Source organism: Papio anubis, chromosome 20, assembly GCF_008728515.1.
Source record: "Papio anubis isolate 15944 chromosome 20, Panubis1.0, whole genome shotgun sequence".
NCBI lineage: Eukaryota > Metazoa > Chordata > Mammalia > Primates > Cercopithecidae > Papio > Papio anubis.
The window spans coordinates 12,632,506-12,653,705 of NC_044995.1; the positions used below are offsets into that span (position 1 = coordinate 12,632,506).

Genomic DNA, 21,200 nt, shown 5'->3' on the forward strand with positions numbered 1-21,200 from the left:
ATACCCTTGCCTAATTCACACAGCAAGAGGCTTGAGTCCATTCCGATTAGCTTAGAATCCATCAAGATCCCCCCTTAGGGAGTCAGATTCTAGATTTCCTGGAAGAATCTAAAAATTGCGGGGTCGTGCTAGCCAGGTATGAAAATAAGCAAGTAAAAAGGTGACGACTGTTGGGTAAAGCTATTGACAAGGTCAGGCACAAGACAGTCAAGCCAAGGAAGGTTAGTCACAGATGCACCCCAGACACAAAAACACAGTCCAGGAGCTGAGGATGCCTGAGCCACAGTGGTTCCCGCCAATCTGGCCTTCGTAGGAAAGTTTCCTGTGGTCTCCCCCATTGAAGAGCCAGGACGGGTCAGCAGGTGGTGGGTCTCAGACACTGAGGCCCACAACGCACTGAGACTGAACATGAGACCATTTATAATAACAGAACTCTGACCCACAACTTCTGCAGCAATAGGTACGAAACAGAACTTGGTCACTAACTGCCAGCCTCCCTATTTTTTTCCCTGTCCCACTTAGGAGCGACCACAGACAGCCAAATAGGCTCGACTGAGCAATCACCTAGGACGAATCGCCGCCTCCAGTTAGCGTGCTTCCAGCTTCCACACGGAATGCTCCAAGTGGGCACACCCGGGGCTTGTTTCTGTCACTAGGACGCGACCCCACGCCCAGGCTGTCCCCGACTCCCTGCCACAGGCGCAGATGGTGGCGGGAGCCCTTGCCCCTGGGCTCCCGGTTAACGGCCTCGGACCGTTCTCATGGCGCAGTCTTCGTCTCTCACCCCAGCAGGCCAAGGCGCCGGGAAGGCCCCTGAGGAGATGACAGCGCCGAGTCCCATGAGGCGCTAGTCCCGCCCTGGACGCCGGGCGCCGCCTCCACAGTCTCGGCTTCGGTTGCTGGATGAGAACCAGCGTGGCCCGTTCAAGGTGGAGGGCACAGGCGCGCCAAGGAGCAGAGCCGCGGGAAGCAACTCCCTAAGCCACAATGCTAGTCGCGAACACAGGAAAAAGCTCGTCTCGCCGCCGCGGGACCCCAAGCTCCCGCCGGCAATGAATATACCTGTGGGAGCAACGGCCGCGGCGCGGAATTCTGGGAGTTGTTCGTTGCGCGGAGCGCAGGCACGTCCGCCGGCCACCGGAAGCAGCGCCATTGCCCGGTGCGTGCAGGTGAGTCTGGCCCCCTCAAGGTTGGCGCGGAGGTTTCACTGTTACCCGGGTGCGGCCGGAGCGCAGGACCAGGCCAGAGCCGCCCCAAGTGACCTGGGCGTACCGGAGAAACGAGCAGGGCCTGCGGGAGTCCCTCATGCGGCGAGGCCGGGCAAGGGCAGGGGCCTGATGGGACCGGGATCTCTCCGGCCTCAGGGACAGGGAAGGCCAGTCCAGTCAGATTTCCCCTGCCGCAGCGCCCGGCTGGGTCTGAGCTTGTCGGGAGGCTCTCTTGCTGCAGAGCTGGGAGGGAACTGATAGGGCCGGGCCCCCTCGCAGGTCCGGGCAGGGGGTAGGACTGGGTGGGCCCTCCCGACAGAGGGGGCCTGGGTCGAGGGTTGCAGGGGCTGGAGATTCAGGCCGGAGTATGGAGCTCTGGGGCTGCCGACCCAGTGGGCCTCTCCCGGCCCTTTTTTCCTCCCTCAGCTCATCTTCTGCGGCTTATCCACAGGTGGCAGCCAAGAGCCTCCTGGTACAGCGGCACCAGGTGGCGCCTATTGGACCCCAGAGGTCATCCCAGCTCCAGACGTGGACACATTTTCTTCCAATGGTACGTGAAGCTTGAACCTTGAAGAGAACGTGTGTATTTTTCAAGTGAAGAGAAGATTAAGGCCAGTCCTGGCAGGTCAGGGGTAACTGGGGTGTTGGGGGCCTGCAGTGGTTAAGCGCTACTGGTGCACCCCAGTGAGAGACTACAGAGGTGAACAGGATGGGATGTGTATGTAACGCCTGTAAGTGAGGGATCGGGGTTGCATTTGTGTTGGGTGATATTTGATGGGGACCGTACAAGGCAGTGCTAATGAGGAAGGCATGGGGTTGGATTTCAGAGTCTAAGGGAGTAGGGAAACATCTGATTGTGGAAATGACTCCGTTTAAGGAGGGATGCCAAAAGACAGGAAGGAGTGGGGGAAGACTGTGTCTCTGTTTCCAGCGTGGAGCCAGGATAGAAGTCACAGTGCAAGCAAGTTGTGGAATTCCTGGTCAGTCTCTGCATGGGAGTTGAGGAGCATGTGGGTGACATGACTGAATGTGGAGGAGGGAATGGCAGCGGCAGGAAGTCCAGGACGTTTGGGCTGGACATGTAACCTGGAACAGATTGGAAACATCACCCCACAAGCAGGGAAGGAGAAAACTGGAAAAGGAAAGAGAAAGCAACTCCTTCCCTAGCCCTGCAGCCGGAGGGACTTCTGCCAGTTCAGCCCCCACACAGGTCCAGTATGAGGAACAGAAGGAGAATTTTATTTTATTTTATTTTATTTTATTATTTTTTTTTTTTTGAGACGGAGTCTCGCGCTGTGTCACCCAGGCTGGAGTGCAGTGGCGCGATCTCGGCTCACTGCAAGCTCCGCCTCCCAGGTTCACGCCATTCTCCTGCCTCAGCCTCCGAGTAGCTGGGACTACAGGCGCCCGCCACCACGCCCGGCTAGTTTTTTGTATTTTTAGTAGAGACGGGGTTTCACCATGTTAGCCAGGATGGTCTCGATCTCCTGACCTCGTGATCCACCCGCCTCGGCCTCCCAAAGTGCTGGGATTACAGGCTTGAGCCACCGCGCCCGGCCAGAAGGAGAATTTTATGTCCAAGTATAATCACTATGAATACATCTGTTGTGCCCCTTTTGCAGGTCAGCACAATGTTAAGCTCTGTAAATGCAACTCAGTTCTTTCAGCATCCTCACAAGGCAGGGCTTGCTGTCTTTCCAGATGTCTACAAATGAGGAAACTGAGGCCTGGAGAGGTTAAAGAGGCCCGTTCAGAGTCCTACAGCAGCAGGTAATGGAGGCAGTACTTTGAAAGCAGGTTGCAAAGTGAGTGTTCTCAGCCCTTGCCCTTGGATGCCTCCAGACAAGGAAGGACAGGGTTAGAGAGCAGAGATGGACACAGGCAGTGAGAGATTCCCCAGGGAAGGCCAGGAGCATCAGGACAGGATAGTATCACACAGGATATTGGGCAGACCTCTTGGGTGTGGTCTACATTTGTGTTTGTGTGTGTGTTCAGGAATGAGAGAGCAGAGCAGGAATGGGCAAGATAAGGAGGGGAAAACAAAGTGTTGGTCACTCTGTTCAGGCCTCAGCTGAGAGGAGAAGCGGCATGGGGGTGGGGCACTGGGCTATGGATTCATCTTGACCAGAGAGAAGACATCTGACCTCAGAATTTGAAGGGAGCTACTATTGAGTGCAGGCTTGCAGGAGTTTGTGTGCCAGGAAGTTGAAAGAGTCCAGAGTCATCCCTTGGAGTGAATGAAAAGGCTGATTTGTCTGCAAAGAGAGGACAGTGGTGGAAGGGGGCTGAAGTAGGGAGTGAGAGCATGAGCTTGCAGCTGTAAGGGGATGGTGACTGAGCGGATACTGGTGTTCCTGAACTCCTGTACCACCCAGGACTCAGAAACTAGCAGGGTTGGGCAGAGAGGGCAGTCAAGGGCATGGGCAGATTACACAGAACAAACAGGTCAGAGAGGCCAGGAGATGGACCTCAGGCCAAGGATGCTAAGAAAAAGAACAGGGGCATTGGGCTCGGCTGGGCTGGGCTGGGGTGTACCAGATGGGGAGGCTGGGAGCCTGAGTAGTAGTGTGCTTAGGGTCATGAGCTATGGAGCTCCCCACTTCTCACTCCCCAGCCACAAGGCCTCAGTTAAGTTTTACTCAAGTTCTTTCTGCCTTGGTTTCCTCTTTCAGAAAACAGGGTAAATGCTGATAATTGTCTTTGTGGGGTTACAAGGAAGATCAAATGTATGAATTCAGGCAGAGAACAGGGTACAGTGCCTGTCCTGTAGGAAGTACAGCCTGAGTGGTCAGTGGATTCTGAAAGGTAGGAAGGCCTGGGGCATTTTCTAGGGAAGGAGGCTGAGATCATAGGCCCCAGCATGTTTTGATTCATGTCTTCATTATTATTTTTTTTTTATAGACGGAGTCTCACATGTTGCCCAGACTTGTCTCGAACGTCTGACCTCAGGAGAGCCTCCTGCCTTGGCATCACAAAGTGCTGGGATTATATGTCTTTAATACAGAGCAGCTTTTTGTATTTTTCAGCCGTGCAGTTTATTTTATTGTGAACTGTTTGTGACTGTCACCTCTTTTTCTCATAGATCGTTATTTTCATTAAAGAAGCTTAAATATTTTGTCAAGTTGAAAAAATAGTCCTGGTTTTTTTTTTTGTTTTTTTTTTTAGAGACAAGATCTCGCTCTGTCACCCAGGCTGGAATCGTGGCATGACTTCAGCTCGCTGCAGCCTCCGCCTCATGGGTTCAAGCGATTCTTGTGCCTCAGCCTCCCAAGTTACTGGGACCACAGATGTGCGCCACCACACCCAGCTAATTTTTTAATTGTTTTAGTATAGACAGGGTTTCACCATGTTGTCCAGGCTGGTCTTGAACTTGAAAAGTAATAGAAAACATTATATGTAATGGCAGAAATACGACTAGTTTTCACAGTAAATGTGATAGGTAGAACTCTTGTTTTAGTAGACACTTTGAATTGAAAATAAAAAGTTAAAGATACGTGCTACTTAGAAGAGTCAGATGATCCAGGCTTTGACAAATAGGTGGTAGGATGAGAATAGATCCATCAGTGAAAACAAATAAGGAAATGGGTGGCAAGATAATATCAGATAAGGTAGACCTTTAGTTCAACAGCATTAGGACACTTTTATCTTTTTTTTCTTTTTTTTTTTTTTTTTTGAAACAGGGTCTCACTCTGTCACCCAGGCTGGAGTGCAGTGATGCTATCACAGCTCACTGCAGCCTTGAACTCCCGGCTCAAGTGAGCCTCCCACCTCAACCTTCTCAGTAGTTGGGACTACAAGTGTATGCCACTACACCCAGCTAACTTTTTGATTTTTTTGTAGAGATTTGGTCTCACTTTGTTGTCCAAGCTAGTCTCCAACTCCTAGGCTCAAGCAGTCTTCCTGCTTTGACCTCTGTAATAGTCTGTTCTCATGCTGCTAATAAAGACATACCCGGGCCAGGCGCGGTGGCTCATGCCTGTAATCCCAGCACTTTGGGAGGCAGAGGTGGGTGGATCACAAGGTCAGGAGATTGAGACCATCCTGGCTAACATGGTGAAACCCTGTCTCTATTAAAAAAAAAAAATACAAAAAATTAGCCGGGCGTGGTGGCAGGCACCTGTAGTCCCAGCTACTTGGGAGGCTGAGGCAGGAGAATGGCGTGAACCCAGGAGGCAGAGCTTGCAGGCTTGATGTGAGTTGAGATCGCGTCACTGCACTCCAGCCTGAGCAACAGAGCGAGACTCCATCTCAAAAAAAAAAAAAAAGACATACCCAAGACTGGGTAATTTATTTATTTATTTATTTATTTATTTATTTATTTATTTATTTTTAAGAGGGAGTCTCGCACTGTCGCCCAGGCTGGAGTGCAGTGGCCGGATCTCAGCTCACTGCAAGCTCCGCCTCCCAGGTTTACGCCATTCTCCTGCCTCAGCCTCCCTATAGCTGGGACTACAGGCGCCCGCCACCTCGCCCGGCTATTTTTTTTGTATTTTTTTAGTAGAGACGGGGTTTCACTGTGTTAGCCAGGATGGTCTCGATCTCCTGACCTCGTGATCCGCCCGTCTCGGCCTCCCAAAGTGCTGGGATTACAGGCTTGAGCCACCGCTCCCGGCCAAGACTGGGTAATTTATAAAGGAAAGAAGTTTAATCGACTCACAGTTCCACATAGCTGGGGAGGTCTCACAATCATGGCAGAGGGCAAAGGAGAAGGAAAGTCACACGTTACGTGGCAGCAGGCAAGAGGGTGTGTGCAGGGGAGCTCTTCTTTACAGAAGCATCAGATCTTGTGAGACTGTCACAAGAACAGCAAGGAAAAGACCTGCCCCCATGACTCAGTTACCTGGGTCCCTCCCATAACATGACATGTGGGAATTATGGGAGCTACAATATAAAAAGATTTAGGTGGGGACACAACCAAACCACATCAGCCTCCAAAAGCCCTGGGATTACAGGCATGATTACAGGATTAAGGCCTGGCCTTATCATCTCTTTAGTGATAAAAGGCTATAGGAAGAAGATACATTAATCTTGAATGTTTATGGGCCAGACACCATAGCATAGATATAAAACAAAAATTGTGTACTTAAAGGAAATATGAGAAGGACTATATGAGAAACTAAAACACTTATCTTAGAATTTGATCAGGCAGACAAAATAGAGTATAATAAATTATTTTAAGTATGGTGTCAAAGTAGATACTTTATAGATTTATCTACACACTTCTGTCTGAAATATATTCAGCCCACAGAAAATTAAAAGGCCCAGATTTTCTTCTGTGTACACAAGGCCCCTCCTTTATTAGATCTGTAAATCATTGAGTTCCCTTGGTCCTGGGTCCTGTTCCCTCTCTGTAACTCGATTGTTCCTGTTTAGTTTAAGTGCTGCTGAGTCTCGTGGACTTCAATATCTTTATTGTGGTGCCCCAATTTCTTCTCTGGGCTTCAGGCTGGCAAACGTAACTGCCTGTGTAACATTCCCACTTGGAAATTGTGTCCAGCCTTAACATGTCTTGATTCCCCCACCCCCTTCTTGTTCACTCTGGGAAAAGATGGAAACTTTCCCAAGTTCTTGAATCTAGAAAAAGAGATGTCATTATTGAGCCTTCGCTCCCAATTCTATTGCATAACTGATTATACTTCCAATGTAGAGAATGAATCTGCCCACTTCTCTCCATTTTGCTGTCCCTTGAGTCCAGGCCTTTGGTGATAGCCACTTCTCCTTATTGCACCTTTACTCCCCGCAATGGATATTCTCCAGCCTGCCAACATCTACATAAGCCCAGCAATGCCTTCTCTCTCTCTGAGATAGAATTCTAAACTTGTATGGGACTTTCTCTAGCTGTGGCCCTTGCCTTTCTCTATGCTCAGGTCATGGGATGTGCCAGGGTCTTCCCAATCTCTGGGGTGAGGTTTCCAGTCTGCCTCAGCCTCTGCCTGTGCATTGGAGTGCCTCCCCTCCCTTAACCTCATCCTGTGGCCATAGCACTATAGTCTTTCCTTAATCCAATGCTGACTGCACTTCATTATTCTTGCCTGTTTGCTCATGTGGCCTCCCTGCTACCTGGGAAAAGGCCGCACAGGCTGGGGTTGTGCCCTTGCTGGGTCTGGGTCCCACTTACATCCCTGGCCTGGAGCCTGGCACTTGGAGCGAGCCCAGAGTTCATCATTGTTGATGGTGACACTGCTGCTTTTCCTCTCTTATTGCGTTAGGATAGCTCAAGGAGCAGTTCTTCCCTTTGCATGTGTACCTGTGTGCAGCATTCTGGGAGCTGCCTGGCAATTCTGCTTTTGAATATGTAACCTAAACATACACATGCAGAAAGGCAGGCATGTGTGAAAGCAAGAGTGGCCATTATAGGGCTGATGTGAGGGTGAAATTTGGAAAAGTTGTAAATACTCAAACATTAAACTCTGAGGGTCTGTGATGTGCTCAGTACAGAGGGGGTGTGGGTTTCTGGCTCAGGAGCCTCCCATTGTTGTCACTTCTCCTCCTCTGTCTCTGGTCCTCCCACCTCCCTCACTGTAGCGATCATTGTGGTGACACCAGGCTTACCCCCAACAGTCTCCCCATCTAAAGATCTTCAATGTGGGTCTCTTCTTTCCATGTAGGGTCACGTATTCACAGGTTGTAGGGATTAGGATGTGGCCATCATTCAACTCACTACAGTCACGGTTTAAAAAAAAAAAAATTGCAAAGCCCTGATCAGCATGCAAAGGGACAGGCAGAACAGGGAGGGGACACAGGATGCAGGTCTGGTGGTGTCAGGGTGAGTTTCTCCTCCTTGTGCAGGGGAGGCAGAGTGTTCAGCATTTGCTGTCACTGTGTCCTGACTGACTGGCCTCTGAGTTTTTCTTCGTGTTCAGGAAGAGAAGGTGGTGAAACTAAACAGGGCTGGGCGCTCTGCGGCTGCAGGTTTTCTTCACATCTGCTGGTGTGTGAGGTTGGCCTTAGGCTGAAGAGTCCTGTGCCTGACACAGCCTTGCCCGCAAGGTTCTTCCTCCCTGTAAAGCAGTTTCTCAGCTCAGCACAGTCAGCATTTGGGGCCAGATCATCCTCTAGGGCTGCCCCGTGAGCTGTAGAATGTTTTACACCTTCCTACCCTCTGCCCACCAGACGGCAGCCAGTATCTGTCCCCTTCTGCACCTCCTCCCCACTCCACTCCCACCAAACTCCCGAAACTGTCTTCAAACGTGGCCAAATGTTCCCTAAAGGCAAAACTGCCCCCAGTTGAGGACGACTGCTGTGAAGAAATGGCCCACCTTTCTCGAAATTCCTGAAGGCCTGTTTCTTATTAAGTATGCCTGCCGTTCACTATGTGCAGGTCCTTGAGACCATTCACAGGTGGACCAGAAGGACTCACAGAACTCTGAAAAGCTCTTATATTCACAGTTACAGTTTAGTACATTGAAAGGATACAGATTAAAATTACAAGGCCGGGCATGGTGGCTCATGCCTATAATCCCAGCACTTTAGGAGGCTGGGGTGGGCAGATCGCCCAAGGTCAGGAGTTCGAGACCAGCCTGGCCAACATGGTGAAACCCCGTCTTTACTAAAAATACAAAAACTAGCCAGGTGTGGTGGCACGCACTTGGGAGGCTGAGAAAGGAGAATCGCTTGAACCCAGGAGATTGAGGTTGCAGGGACCCAAGATCACGCCACTGCACTCTAGCCTGGGTGACAGAGCAAGACTCCATCTCAAAAAAAAAAAAAAAATTACAGTGGGCAAAGGCATATAAGCTGGAGTCCGGGAGAGACCAGGACCAGCGTTCAGCTCATTCAGCGCTCAGTGAAGTTGCGTAGACTTCTCCAATGACCATGTGGACCAGGAAGCTCACCCAAGCCTTGGTGCTTAGGTTTTTTTCATTGAGGGATCTGTTATGTAGGCATGGAACCCATATAAATTACTTTGGCTACGCAGGCCCTCCAGAGATCCCCCTAATACACCATGGCCCAGTGCCCCTGGCAGGCAAAGACATTTTATCAGGCAGGATAGCCCAAGGGCTCAGAGGTTACCCCCCAGCAGCCAGTCAAGGGTCAGACCTTTCTTTTTCTTTCTTGAGACAGAGTCTCACTCTGTCGCCCAGGCTGTAGTGCAGTGACTGGATCTCTGCTCACTACAAGCTCCGCCTCCTGGGTTCATGCCATTCTCCTGCCTCAGCTTCCCGAGTCGCTGAGACTACAGGCACCCGCCACCATGCCCGGCTAATTATGATTTTAGGAGAGATGGGGTTTCCTCATGTTAGCCAGGATGGTCTCGATCTCCTGACCTCATGATCTGCCCACCTTGGCCTCCCAAAGTGCTGGGATTACAGGCGTGAGCCACCGTGCACAGCACAGACCTTTCTTAAGAATGTGCAGGGTGTCGGCCAGGCATGGTGGCTCACGCCTATAATTCCAGCACTTTGGGAGGCCGAGCTGGGTGGATCACTTGAGGTCAGGAGTTTGAGACCAGCCTGGTCAACATCCTGAAACCCCACCTCTACTTAAAAAATACAAACATTAGCTGGGCATTGTGATGCGCGCCTGTAATCCCAGCTACTCAGGAAGCTGAGGCAGGAGAATCCCATGAACCTGGGAGGTGGAGGTTGAAGTGAGCTGAGATCGTGCCACCGCACTCCAGCTTGGGTGACAGAGTGAAACTCCTTCTCAAAAAAAAAAAAAAAAAGAAAAGTGCAGGGTGTGGACGACCCAGGCTTGCTAAACCAGCCCTGCACACTCCCTGTAATGTGTGTGTGATGTGGCAGTGTGACCATTTCAGCATCAGGGAATGATGGGTTTAGCATTTACCTTTTTGGGGTAGGGGTCGTCTTTTTCTTTTTCTCCTTCTCTTTCTCCTTCTCTTTCTCTTTTCCTTTCTTTTTGTTGTTTGAGACAGGGTCTCACTCTGTAACTGAGGCTGGAGTGTGGTGGCACGATCACTACTCACTGCAACCTCAACCTCCGGGGCTCAAGCAATCATCCTGCCTCAGCCTCACAAGAACCTGGGACCACACGCATGCACCACCATGCCCGGCCAATTAAAAAATATATATATGTCTATATATTTGTAGAGATAGGGTCTCCCTGTGTTGCCCAGGCGATTCTCGACCTCCTGGGCTCAAACGATGCTCCCGCCTTGGCCTCCCAAAGTGTTGGGATTACAGGCGTGAGCCACTGTGCCTGGCCCACTTTGTTCTTTTGAGTAAGTTTAATGTTGGGAGTCAGATAAATGTGTACATACTCACATCAATTCTAAGTCTTGCAAGTTGAACATTTTGTCATAGCTTATGTTATATTTTAAACCTTTTTTGGTAGGGTGTGAATGCCTCCTCCCCAAACTTGTCATCTAATAGCAATTCTAATCATTCACATTCCATTTCTTTTCTTTTCGTTTTTTTGAGACAGAGTCTCGCTCTGTCACCCAGGCTGGAGTGCTGTGGCGTAATCTCAGCTCACTGCAAGCTCCACCTCCCGGGTTCATGCTATTCTCCTTCCTCAGCCTTCTGAGTACCTGGGACTACAGGTGTCCGCCACCATGCTGGCTAATTTTTTTGTATTTTTTAGTAGAGACGGGGTTTCGCCATGTTAGCTAGGATGGTCTCGATCTCCTGACTTCGTGATCCGCCTGCCTCGGCCTCTCAAAGTGCTGGGATTACAGGCGTGAGCCACCGCGCCCCGCCTACATTCCATTTCTTTTGTGTGTGTTGGTGCCTTGTCTGTCCTCCCCTGGCACTGAGGTCGCATGCAGTTCTTTGCATTGCATTGTCTTTGTCTTCTGTTTCAGCACTGAATTTGCTGTTCACTTCTAGCTCTCTCTTTCCACTTCTTCTTGGAGGACTAGAGTGCTTGGTTTGCCTGAAGAATGTTATGTATCTGTTCGGAAGAGAGATTAGGACTTGCCACGAAGTCATGCCTAGAGGGGAGAGTATCCCTGCAGAATTCAGCGTAGGAAAGGAGGCCTCAGGCACCAGGAGTGTGTGAGAGCAAGAGAGTTCTCTGAAGAGATTGCTTGGGAAATGAGAGCATCACTGGGGTGACGTCCCAGCAGCTGCGAGTGTTGAGGCTCCTGTGAGGTGGCCCATGCTTAGGCTCTGTGTTCCTGGCCAGAGCAGGGACCAGCACCCCAACATCTGCAGGAGATGATGCTGGTGGAAGAAGTTTCCCAAGCTTTTGAAAGGAAAGGTGAAAACTGCCAAAAAAAATATGGCACAGAGAAAGCGAGATTTCCGCAATGCATAGCTTGATACTTGATATTCCAGGGAAATTTTTTTTTCTGAGAATATGGAGCAAGAAAAATGCCAGCATTCAAACCGGAAGAATGATAAGTGTTCAGCGTCTGCAATGGCTGCCTTTATCCGCTCTTCTAGCCCAAATGGGAGTTGTTTCGCCTTTTTTTTTTTTTTTTTTTTTTTTTGAGACAGGGTCTTGCTCTGTTGCCCAGGCTGGAGTCCAGTGGTGTGATCTCAGCTCACTGCAACCTTGACCTCTAGGCCTCATGCAATCCTCTCGTCTCAGCCCCTACCCCCACCAGTAGCTGGGATCGCAGACCATGCCCAGCTAATGTTTTGTGTTTTTGTTTTGTTTTTTTTTTGAGACAATGTCTCACTCTGTCGCCCAGGCTGGAGTGGAGTGGCGCAACCTCGGCTCACTACAACTCAGCCTTCCGAGTAGATGGGATTACAGGCATAGGCCACCATGCCCAGCTAATTTTTGTATTTTTAGTAGAGATAGGGTTTCACCATCTTGGCCAGGCTGGCCTTGAACTCCTGACCTTGTATCTGCCCACCTCAGCCTCCCAAAGTGCTGGGATTACAGATGTGAACCACTGTGCCCGGCTGGCTAACGTGTTTTTTTTTTTTTTTTTTTGAGACAAAGTCTGGCTCTATCGCCCAGGCTAGAGTGCAGTGGTGTGATCTTGGCTCACTGCAACCTCTGCCTCCTGGGTTCACACCATTCTCCTGCCTTAGCCTCCCAAGTAGCTGGGACTACAGGCACCCGCCACCATGCCTGGCTAATTTTTTGTATTTTTAGTAGAAACGGGGTTTCACCGTGTTCGCCAGAATGGTCTCGATCTCCTGACCTTGTAATCCACCTGCCTCGGCCTCCCAAAGTGCTGGGATTACAGGTGTGAGCCACCGCGCCCGGCCTGGCTAATGTTTTTATAGAGAGGAGGTCTCATTTTGTTGTCTAGGCTGGTCTTAAGCTCTTGGACTCAAGCAGTCTGCCTGCTTCAGCCTTCCAAAGTGGTGGGATTCCTGGCATGAGCCACCACGCTGGCCTTTGGGGTCAGAGTTCAAGGTTCTTCATGAACTAGAAAGCATTGTACAAACGAAAGGCACCATCAGGTCGAGCGAGCGTAGTCATATGAGCAAAGGCAGAGATACCGGATGCGTTTCTGGAATGTTCAGTGGTCTCGAGTAACCTGTTGGAGCCTGCAGAGGGTGTGCTTCAGTGCCGATGTGGTGATGGGAGTCAGAGATGTGGAAGGGTTTGGTGCCACTCAGGAGGGTTTTTGCCAAACTCTCAGGAGGACAGTGATGTGACTGCTGCAAGGGGGTTAGACAAGCAGAAGATAGGAAGGGTTTGGTGACTGAGTTCAGGAGAGAGGGTGACAGGCGTGCCCTGGCAGTAGGCAGCATCCTGGCACTTCCAGCTGAGACCAAGGGAGGGCATCCCTGGACAACACCCCCTCCCAGAGCCGAGGGAAGTTCCCTGTGCTGCCCTGCTGGGGAGTGTCACATCCTCCTTGTCCCCACGCCCCCATTGTCATCATTTCTGAAAACAGCTTATGATACATTGTGATATGCTAAATGCACAATTACTTAGACACCTGGCCTCCATCTCCCTTCCTTAGTCATGAAATGATAGGAAAAATGCCCCTCCTTGCCCTTGACTGTTGAGGGGGCTGCTGCGTGTCTGGGCTCACAGCTGAGACACCCAGCATGTGACTGGGCACGTCCCCTGAGCCTGAGGTAGCCCAGGTCTGTACCCAGGCGTGAGGCCCATTCCTGCACCTGGGAAGCCCTACTTGTCGCTGGCCAGCCCGTCGTTCTCTAGGGTGGCTGTGGGCTCTGGAGGTGTGCAGGAGCCGAGGGGCTGAATCTCTGCTTGTTTTCCACTCCAGACTGGTCTCTTGAGGACCTCTGCCTTCTACACAGCAGCCTCTTCAGGTGCAGGGAGGAAATGGAAGCACGTTCTAAGCTGGTTCCGCCCCAGGTGAGTGGGGGTCTTTGCTCTCAGTGCCTTGGTCTCCACAGATATAAAACGGGTCCAGGAATAGCACCCGCCCCTGCAGGCTGTCACACAGGAGTGCTCCAGTGCTGGCCAGTGCTCCAGTGAAAGGCTCCAGTTCCCTGCAGTAAAGTGCGGCACCCGTCACCAGCATGGATGAGCCTAGAGCTCCCTGGACTAGACCCAGCACAAGTCTCCCATGCCTGTTCCACCAGGCCAGGTCTGTGCTTCCGACATTTTGCTTGTGGTTGCTCCTCAGGCCCTTGAGGATGGATGAGGCTGAGCCCTACACCCCGACAGCCACACTGGGCCCTCAACCCTCATGGACACCCCTGGCTGGGGGAGTGTCCCCTTAAATCACTGTAGTTACCTACCTACAGGGTCCCCTGTAAATGGTGAGGGCCCTCTCTTCCTGGCTTGCAGACAGCCATTGTCCCACTGTGTCCTTATGTAGTGAGGAGAGAGAAAGAGAGCGCGCATGCGCTCTGGTGTCTTTTCCTCTTCTTATTTTATTTTTTGATGTAGTATCTCCTATTGCCCAGGCTGGAGGGCAGCAGCGCGATGTTGGCTCACAGCAGCCTTGAACTCCTGGGCTCAAGCGATCCTCCCACCTCAGCCTCTCCAATAGCTGGGACTACAGGCATGCATTAGCATGCTTGGCGAATTTATTATATATTTAGTGAGGACAGGGTTTTGCCATGTTGCTCAGGCTGGTCTCAAACTCCTGGACTCAAGAGATGCTTCAGCCTCAGCCTCCCAAAGTGCTGGGATCACAGGCATGAGCCACCATGCCCAGCCTCTTCCTCTTCTTATAAGGACTCCAGTCCTATTGGATTAGGGTCCCACCCTTATGACCTCACTTAATCACCTTCTTTTGGTTTTTGTTTGTTTGTTTGTTTGTTTTTTGAGACGGACGGAGTCTTGTTCTGTTGCACAGGCTGCAGTGCAATGGTGCAGTCTCGGCTCACTGCAACTCCACCTTCTGGGTTCAAGCCATTCTCCTGCCTCAGCCTCCCAAGTAGCTGGGATTACAGGTGCCCACCACCACACCCAGCTAATTTTTTGTAGAGATGGGGTTTCACCATGTTGGCCAGGCTGGTTTCGAACTCCTGACCTCAAGTGATCCACCCACCTCAGCCTCCCAAAGTGTTGAGATTACAGGTGTGAACCACCATGCCCGGCCCCCAATCACCTTCTTAAACAGTTTTTAAACATTTAACCTTAATCACCTTCTTTGTTTGTTTGTTTATTTATTTGTTTTGAGATGGAGTCTCGCTCTGTCACCCAGGCTGGAGTAAAATGGCACGATCTCAGCTCACTACAACCTCCGCCTCCCAGGTTCAAGCAATTCTTCTGCCGCAGCCTCCTGAGTAGCTGGGATTACAGGCACGTGCCACCATGCCCGGCTAATTTTTGTATTTTTAGTAGAAACTGGGTTTCATCAGGTTGGCCAGGCTGGTCTCGAACTCCTGACCTCGTGATCTGCCCACCTCGGCCTCCCAAAGTGCTGGGATTATAGGAGTGAGCCACCATGCCTGGCCAATCACCTTCTTAAACAGTCACTTTGGGAGTTAGGGTTCAGCATGTGAATTTGGGGAACAGTTCATTCTATAGCATTAGCCTGTTGAAAACATACCACAGCCCTGATTTGTCCTACAGGCTGTAGTTTTCCCACCCCTGATTTAGAGCGTCTTTCTTACCTCATTTCGAATCTGTGATTTTGTAGAGAGGCAGTGGGTGAGGATCTCCTAGTGGAGTTCCTGTCATTTCCAGTCCAGAAATCAGGACCACTGCTGTGACTGGCAAGAGGTGAGATGCCCAGAAAAGGAACGGTACAGACCACATACATGGAGCTGTCCCAGACCATTTGGGTTGCTATAATAAGATACCTTAGAATGAGTAATTTACAAACAACAGAATTTACTGCTCACAGTTCTGGAAGCTGGTAAGTCCAAGATCAGTGTGTCAACAGAGTTGGTCTGGTTGGGGCCTGCTGTCTCATAGATGGCACCTTTTATGTGTCCTCATATGGTAGGAGGTGAACACAGGCGCCCCTCAAACCTCTTTTATGAGGACATTAATTGCCTTGTAAAGACCCCACCTCTTAACACTATCTCACTGGGTATTAGGTTCCAGTGTATGAATTTTAGTGGGGGACATCAACATTTAGGCCTTAGCAGGTACCTCCATGAGGGCATGAGGACCTGGGGTCTCTGAGCAGTAACAAATGCCCTGTTTCAGGCATCTGTGTGCTTCGAGGACGTGGCTATGGCATTCACACAGGAGGAGTGGGAACAGCTGGACCTGGCCCAGAGGACACTGTACCGAGAGGTGACACTGGAGACCTGGGAACATATTGTCTCCCTGGGTAAGGGGCTGTGCCCATGGAAGGAGGTTCTACCCCCAGGACTCAAAGCTGTACCAAGTTCTGAAGTGTGTTCCAGAATGGGCTGGAAGATACTGGAAGCAGGTCCCTTTCAGGTGCAGGTCCCAGGGGTTGCCCCTCACTCTAGCTCTGGAACAGGACTTGTAGTCCCAGCAGTGGGGAGTTTCCTCGGGATGGCACTAGGGGCTGAAGTTTGGACCCAGGACATGGTTCTTGGTTTCCAAGCAGAGGAGCAAGTCCTTTTTCCCTCTTTGACCAGGGCTTTTCCTTTCCAAATCTGATGTGATCTCTCAGCTGGAGCAAGAAGAGGACCTGTGCAGGGCAGAGCAGGTGGCCCCCCGAGGTAAGAGCAGACCTTGTGGTGAGCAACTCACAGTTAACAAACTTGGACAGAGAGCTCTCCGCAGGGCTTCAGGGAGCCTTGTTTGGAGGGAGCTTCCTTGGGTGCTCTCTGCAGCAGTTCCCCCATTCAAAGGAGTTCACCCATTCGAAGTGTGCAGTTCATGGCTTCCAGTGTCTTCCCTGAGTGTGGAACCCTCACCATAATCAGTTCCAGAACAGTTCATCATCCCAACCATTTAGGCCTCTTTACTTGATTTGTTTTGTTTTTAATTAATGTATTTTATTTTTTTTTGAGATAGGGTTTCACTCTGTTGCCCAGCCTGAAGTGCAGTGGCGCTATCTTGGCTCACTGTAGCCCCCACTTCCCTGGCTCAAGCAATTCTCATGTATCAGCCTCCCTAGTAGCTTGGACTACAGGTGCACACTGCCACACCTGGCTAATGTTTTTGTTTTTGTTTTTTAAGACAGAGTTTCGCTTTTGTTGCCCAGGCTGGAGTGCAATGGCACAATCTTGGCTCACTACAACATCCACCTCCCAGGTTCAAGTGATTCTCCTGCCTCAGCCTCCCAAGTAGCTGGGATTAGAGGCATGCACCACCACGCCTAGCTAATTTTGTTTTTTTTTGTTGTTGTTGTTGTTTTTGCTTGTTTTTTTTTTAGACGGAGTCTCGCTCTGTCACCCAGGCTGGAGTGCAGTGGCGCAATCTTGGCTCACTGCAAGCTCCGCCTCCCGGGTTCATGGCATTTTCCTGCCTCAACCTCCCGAGTACCTGGGACTATAGGCGCCCGCCACCACGCCCGGCTAATTTTTTGTACTTTTAGTAGAGACAGGGTTTCACCATATTAGCCAGGATGATCTCGATCTCCTGACCTCGTGATCTGCCCGCCTCGACCTCCCAAAGTGCTGGGATTACAGGTGTGAGCCACCGTGCCCAGCCCTAATTTTGTATTTTTATTAGAGACGGGGTTTCTCCATGTAGGTCAGGCTGGTCTTGATCTCCCAACCTTGGGTGATCTACCCACCTCAGCCTCCCAAAGTGCTGGGATTACAGGCGTGAGCCACTGTGCCCGGCCATTAATTTTTGTATTTTTAATGGAGGTAGGGTTTCACCATGCTGACCAGGCTAATAGACTTTATTTTTTAGAGCAGTTTTAGGTTTGTAGGTAAGTTGAGGAGAAAGTACAGAGTTCCCATGTCTGCTGTCCTACACACACACATGCAGTTTCTCCTGCTGTTAACAGCTTGCATTTGTATTGTACGTCTGTTACAATCGACAAACCTATCTTGAGGCATGTTTTTTTTTTTCTTTTTTTTCAGACAGAGTCTCACTCTGTCACCAGGCTAGAGTACAGTGGTGTGATCTCAGCTCAATGCAACTTCTGCCCCCCAGGTTCAAGCGATTTTCCTGCCTCAGCCTCCCGAGTAGCTGGGACTACAGGCATGTACTACCATGCCCAGCTAATTTTCGTATTCTATAGAACCCGGCCGGGCACGGTGGCTCAAGCCTGTAATCCCAGCACTTTGGGAAGCCGAAACGGGTGGATCACGAGGTCAGGAAATTGAGACCATCCTGGCTAACATGGTGAAACCCCGTCTCTACTAAAAAATACAAAAACAAACTAGCCGGGCGAGGTGGCGGGCGCCTGTAGTCCCAGCTACTCGGGAGGCTGAGGCAGGAGAATGGTGTAAGCCCGGGAGGCGGAGCTTGCAGTGAGCTGAGATCCGGCCACTGCACTCCAGCCTGGGCGACAGAGTGAGACTCCGTCTCAAAAAAAAAAAACAAAAAAAAAAACACAGCCGCACAAACGCCTGGATACATGCAACTCCATCTCACTTTCCCATTCAACAGCAAACACCAGATTCCAAACAATGTTGGGGCCAAACAGTATTGTAAGAATATCAAGTGTTTCCTCCTTAGATTATCCAGGTCAAATTTATTCCAGTTGTTAAGGATGCAGCCAAGCAGGGAGTCAGATGGAATAGATGGAGTGCTTCCTATTATTGTCTGTAAGAGAGAAAGTCCTAAGGAGGGTGTAGTACTATTCCTCAGAACCTCAGCCTAGGGTGTCCCCTTTGGAGAGGTTGAGGTCTGGAGTTGGATCCCCCAGGGGATCTCTCTTTGGGGTCCAATCTTAGAGTGTCAGACATCTCTGTCTTTAGGTGGGCACCAGTGCTGCTTTATATGTTTTCCCTCCAGTGGCGATGGTCTACTGTGAGCTTTCCTTTGGTTTCTGGGTGTAATTCCAGACTTTTAGTATCCCACCAATTTCAATGTGATGTATCTTCCTGCATTGCTCACAGGACTAAGGAGGTTCCCAAACATTGCAGAGTTAATAGTACCAAGGTTGCTGGGGTATTCTCCATGAAGGAAAGATCCAGGGGTATGTAAAAGACTGGGATTGAGAGTTTCTTGTTTTGTTTTTTTGAGATGGAGTTTTGCTCTTGTTGCCTAGGCTGGCTGGAGTGCAGTGGCATGATCTTGAGTCACTGCAACCTCAGCCTCCCGGGTTCAAGCAATTCTCCTGCCTCAGCCTCCTGAATAGCTGGGATTACAGGAGTGTGCCACCATGCCCAGCTAATTTTTTTTGTATTTTTAGTAGAGACGGGGTTTTACCATGTTGGCCAGGCTGGTCTCGAACTCCTGACCTCAGGTGATCCACCCGCCTTGGCCTCCCAAATTGCAGGGATTACAGGGGTGAGCCACTGCACCTGGCCAGGGTTGAGAATTTCTATGGGGTTCAGGGCAAGCAAATTGATGCTGAAGCAATGACCATGAAGCTATGGGATCCCCTCAGTGGAAGTCTGAGATGTAGAATGTCTGCTGAAGCTTGTGGACCCCAAAGGTCTTCAGGCAGTCAAATAAATCGAGTAAGAGAAGGTAAGTCAAATGCATGAGATACATTATCTTTTGCCCTTTCAGGCTAACTCTAAGGAGAATTTTACATAAGAAAAGAGGGTTTAAGTCACTGGAAACATGCGTGAGTTCACCCTGGACGAGCTGCCACTGCCACTTGCATCACAGATGGGGATCAGGGACTATAACCGGAAAAGATAGAAAAGAGTCTTTTCCCCTTCTGGGCATGGCAGCCATCCCCATATACGCCTTGGCCTTCAGGCAACACTGGAGGGTGACCCTGGCCAGCCTCCCTCAGTTACCAAGGAACTACTAGGAAAAGGCAGCTGAAAGACTGAAAAAGAGAAAAAGGAAAAGGACTAAGGTCCTTCACCCGAACTGGGTGGTGGCGGTCAGGCTCTTCAACACGGAAATCTTTCTGTTTCACCAGAGAGTGGCGCTGGCCAGAAACTTACAGTTGCTTTCATGCTTAGGTGCTGTCCACCAAAGGTCCATAAGTTGGAAAGAGAAAAAGAGAGAGAAAAGGGTTCCCCTATATGGAAAAGGGAAAAGAAAAAGAGAAGAAAAAGAAACCCCAAACTTTGAGCTTCCCTCTGGCTGGCTCACCAAAATATGTTACCAGTGGAGGGTGTCTAGGTTCTTGGCATTTTGTTCTTTTACTTTTTTTTTTTTTTTTTTGAGACGGAGTCTCACTCTGTTGCCCAAGCTGAAGTTCAATGGCACGATCTCAGCTCACTGCAAGCTCCGCCTCCCGGGTTCACGCCATTCTCCTGCCTCAGCCTCCCGTGTAGCTGGGACTACAGGCACCCGCCACCTCGCCCAGCTAGTTTTTTGTATTTTTTAGTAGAGACGGGGTTTCACCGTGTTAGCCAGGATGGTCTGGATCTCCTGACCTCATGATCCGCCCGCCTCGGCCTCCCAAAGTGCTGGGATTACAGGCATGAGTCACCACACCCAGCTGGTTCTTGGCATTTTTAACAAAGAATTGGACAAAACACACAAAGCAACAAAAGAAGCAACAAAAGCATAGATGTATTGAAACAAAAATACACCTGCAGGCTCAAGCAAGGCTCAAAAGCAATAGCCACAGAATTTTCTGGGGTTTAAATGCTCTCTGGATACTTCCCATTGGTTACTTGGTTTATATCGTATGAAGTAGTGGCCCATGACCAGTCTGATTGGTTGTGGAAGGTGGCCAAGCAGAGGCTGAAGTAAAGTTACAAAGTTACGCTCTGTGCAGACATCTGATGGGTTGCAGGAGGGAACCAATCAGAGGTCCTTTCCATTTTTCATCTGCAACACAGAAAGTTGGGGGGAGTTGCAAAGGGAGTAGCCTCCGACCCTTTGTTACGTGGGCGTGGAAATTTAGGGTTTTACTTTTGATTCAATTCATGAAGTCAGCATGAATCAGCCTTAGGCTCCCTGCCCCCAGACCCTATTCTCCTGCCTCACTGGCAACCACGGATCTTTATGCTGTCTCCATAGTTTTCCTTTTCCAGAATGTCATAGTTGGGGTCATTCACTATATAGCCTTTTCTGACTGACTGCTTTCACTAAGCAACGTGCATCATGTGTATCTTCACAGCACCCTCTCACGTTTCCCCCAGGCTGGAGATGTTGAGTTTATCTGAATTTGTCTCATGTCTTCCTGCTCCTCCTTCCTTGTAACTCTCTCGCCTGCAGCCTCTGTTATTTCTTCCTCTGAAGGCCCACACTTACTTATCTCCCCTCCTCCCTGGGCCATGCCCTGCACACCATACCTCAATCATGTCATTCTGGATTCTGTTTACTGTCAGTCTTTCTGTATGGCATAGACATCCCTCTTGACTGGCCTGTGAAGACAGCCTCTTTCCTCATTTCATGCTCCTAATGGAGAAGCCACTGCAAGATATTTAATGTCCTTCACCTGATTTTCCATGGCCAGGCAAAACCCGGACACAACTCAGCCACCCAATGACTTCTTGCCTGCTTCTCATCCTCAAATACCCTTCATTGGGCTATCGTTTCTTTTCAAAACATCCTCCCATGAGGGGTTCCACAGTGACTTCCCAGAGGAACCACAGAGCTGGGTTGAGGACAATGCAAGAATGAGAGTGCTGGGTGTGAGGGCACCAGGTGTGAGGGTGCTGGGTGTGAGGGCACCAGGTATGAGGGTGCTGGGTGCATGTAAGGGTCTTGCTCAGGAGGGAAGAGAGGTTT

General features: G+C 50.2%; 1 protein-coding gene across 6 annotated transcripts in view; it reads left to right on the top strand.

The window, feature by feature from the left end:
* The first annotated feature begins 695 nt into the window (after positions 1-695).
* Positions 696-21,200, top strand: part of LOC103880228 (zinc finger protein 544) — a 34,135-nt gene continuing 13,630 nt past the window's right edge. Inside the window, exons 1-6 of one of the 6 annotated variants that reach the window (XM_031659352.1) lie at positions 704-1,169; positions 1,660-1,758; positions 2,910-2,978; positions 13,312-13,403; positions 15,660-15,786; positions 16,099-16,147. In XM_031659352.1, the coding sequence (XP_031515212.1) occupies positions 13,371-13,403; positions 15,660-15,786; positions 16,099-16,147 (209 nt within the window). In that variant the 5' untranslated portion in view covers positions 704-1,169; positions 1,660-1,758; positions 2,910-2,978; positions 13,312-13,370. Of the gene's footprint in view, positions 1,170-1,634; positions 1,759-2,909; positions 2,979-13,311; positions 13,404-15,659; positions 15,787-16,063; positions 16,148-21,200 lie in introns of all 6 variants that reach the window. The other 5 variants (XM_031659349.1, XR_004180245.1, XM_031659351.1 and 2 more) reach the window with 5 other exon arrangements.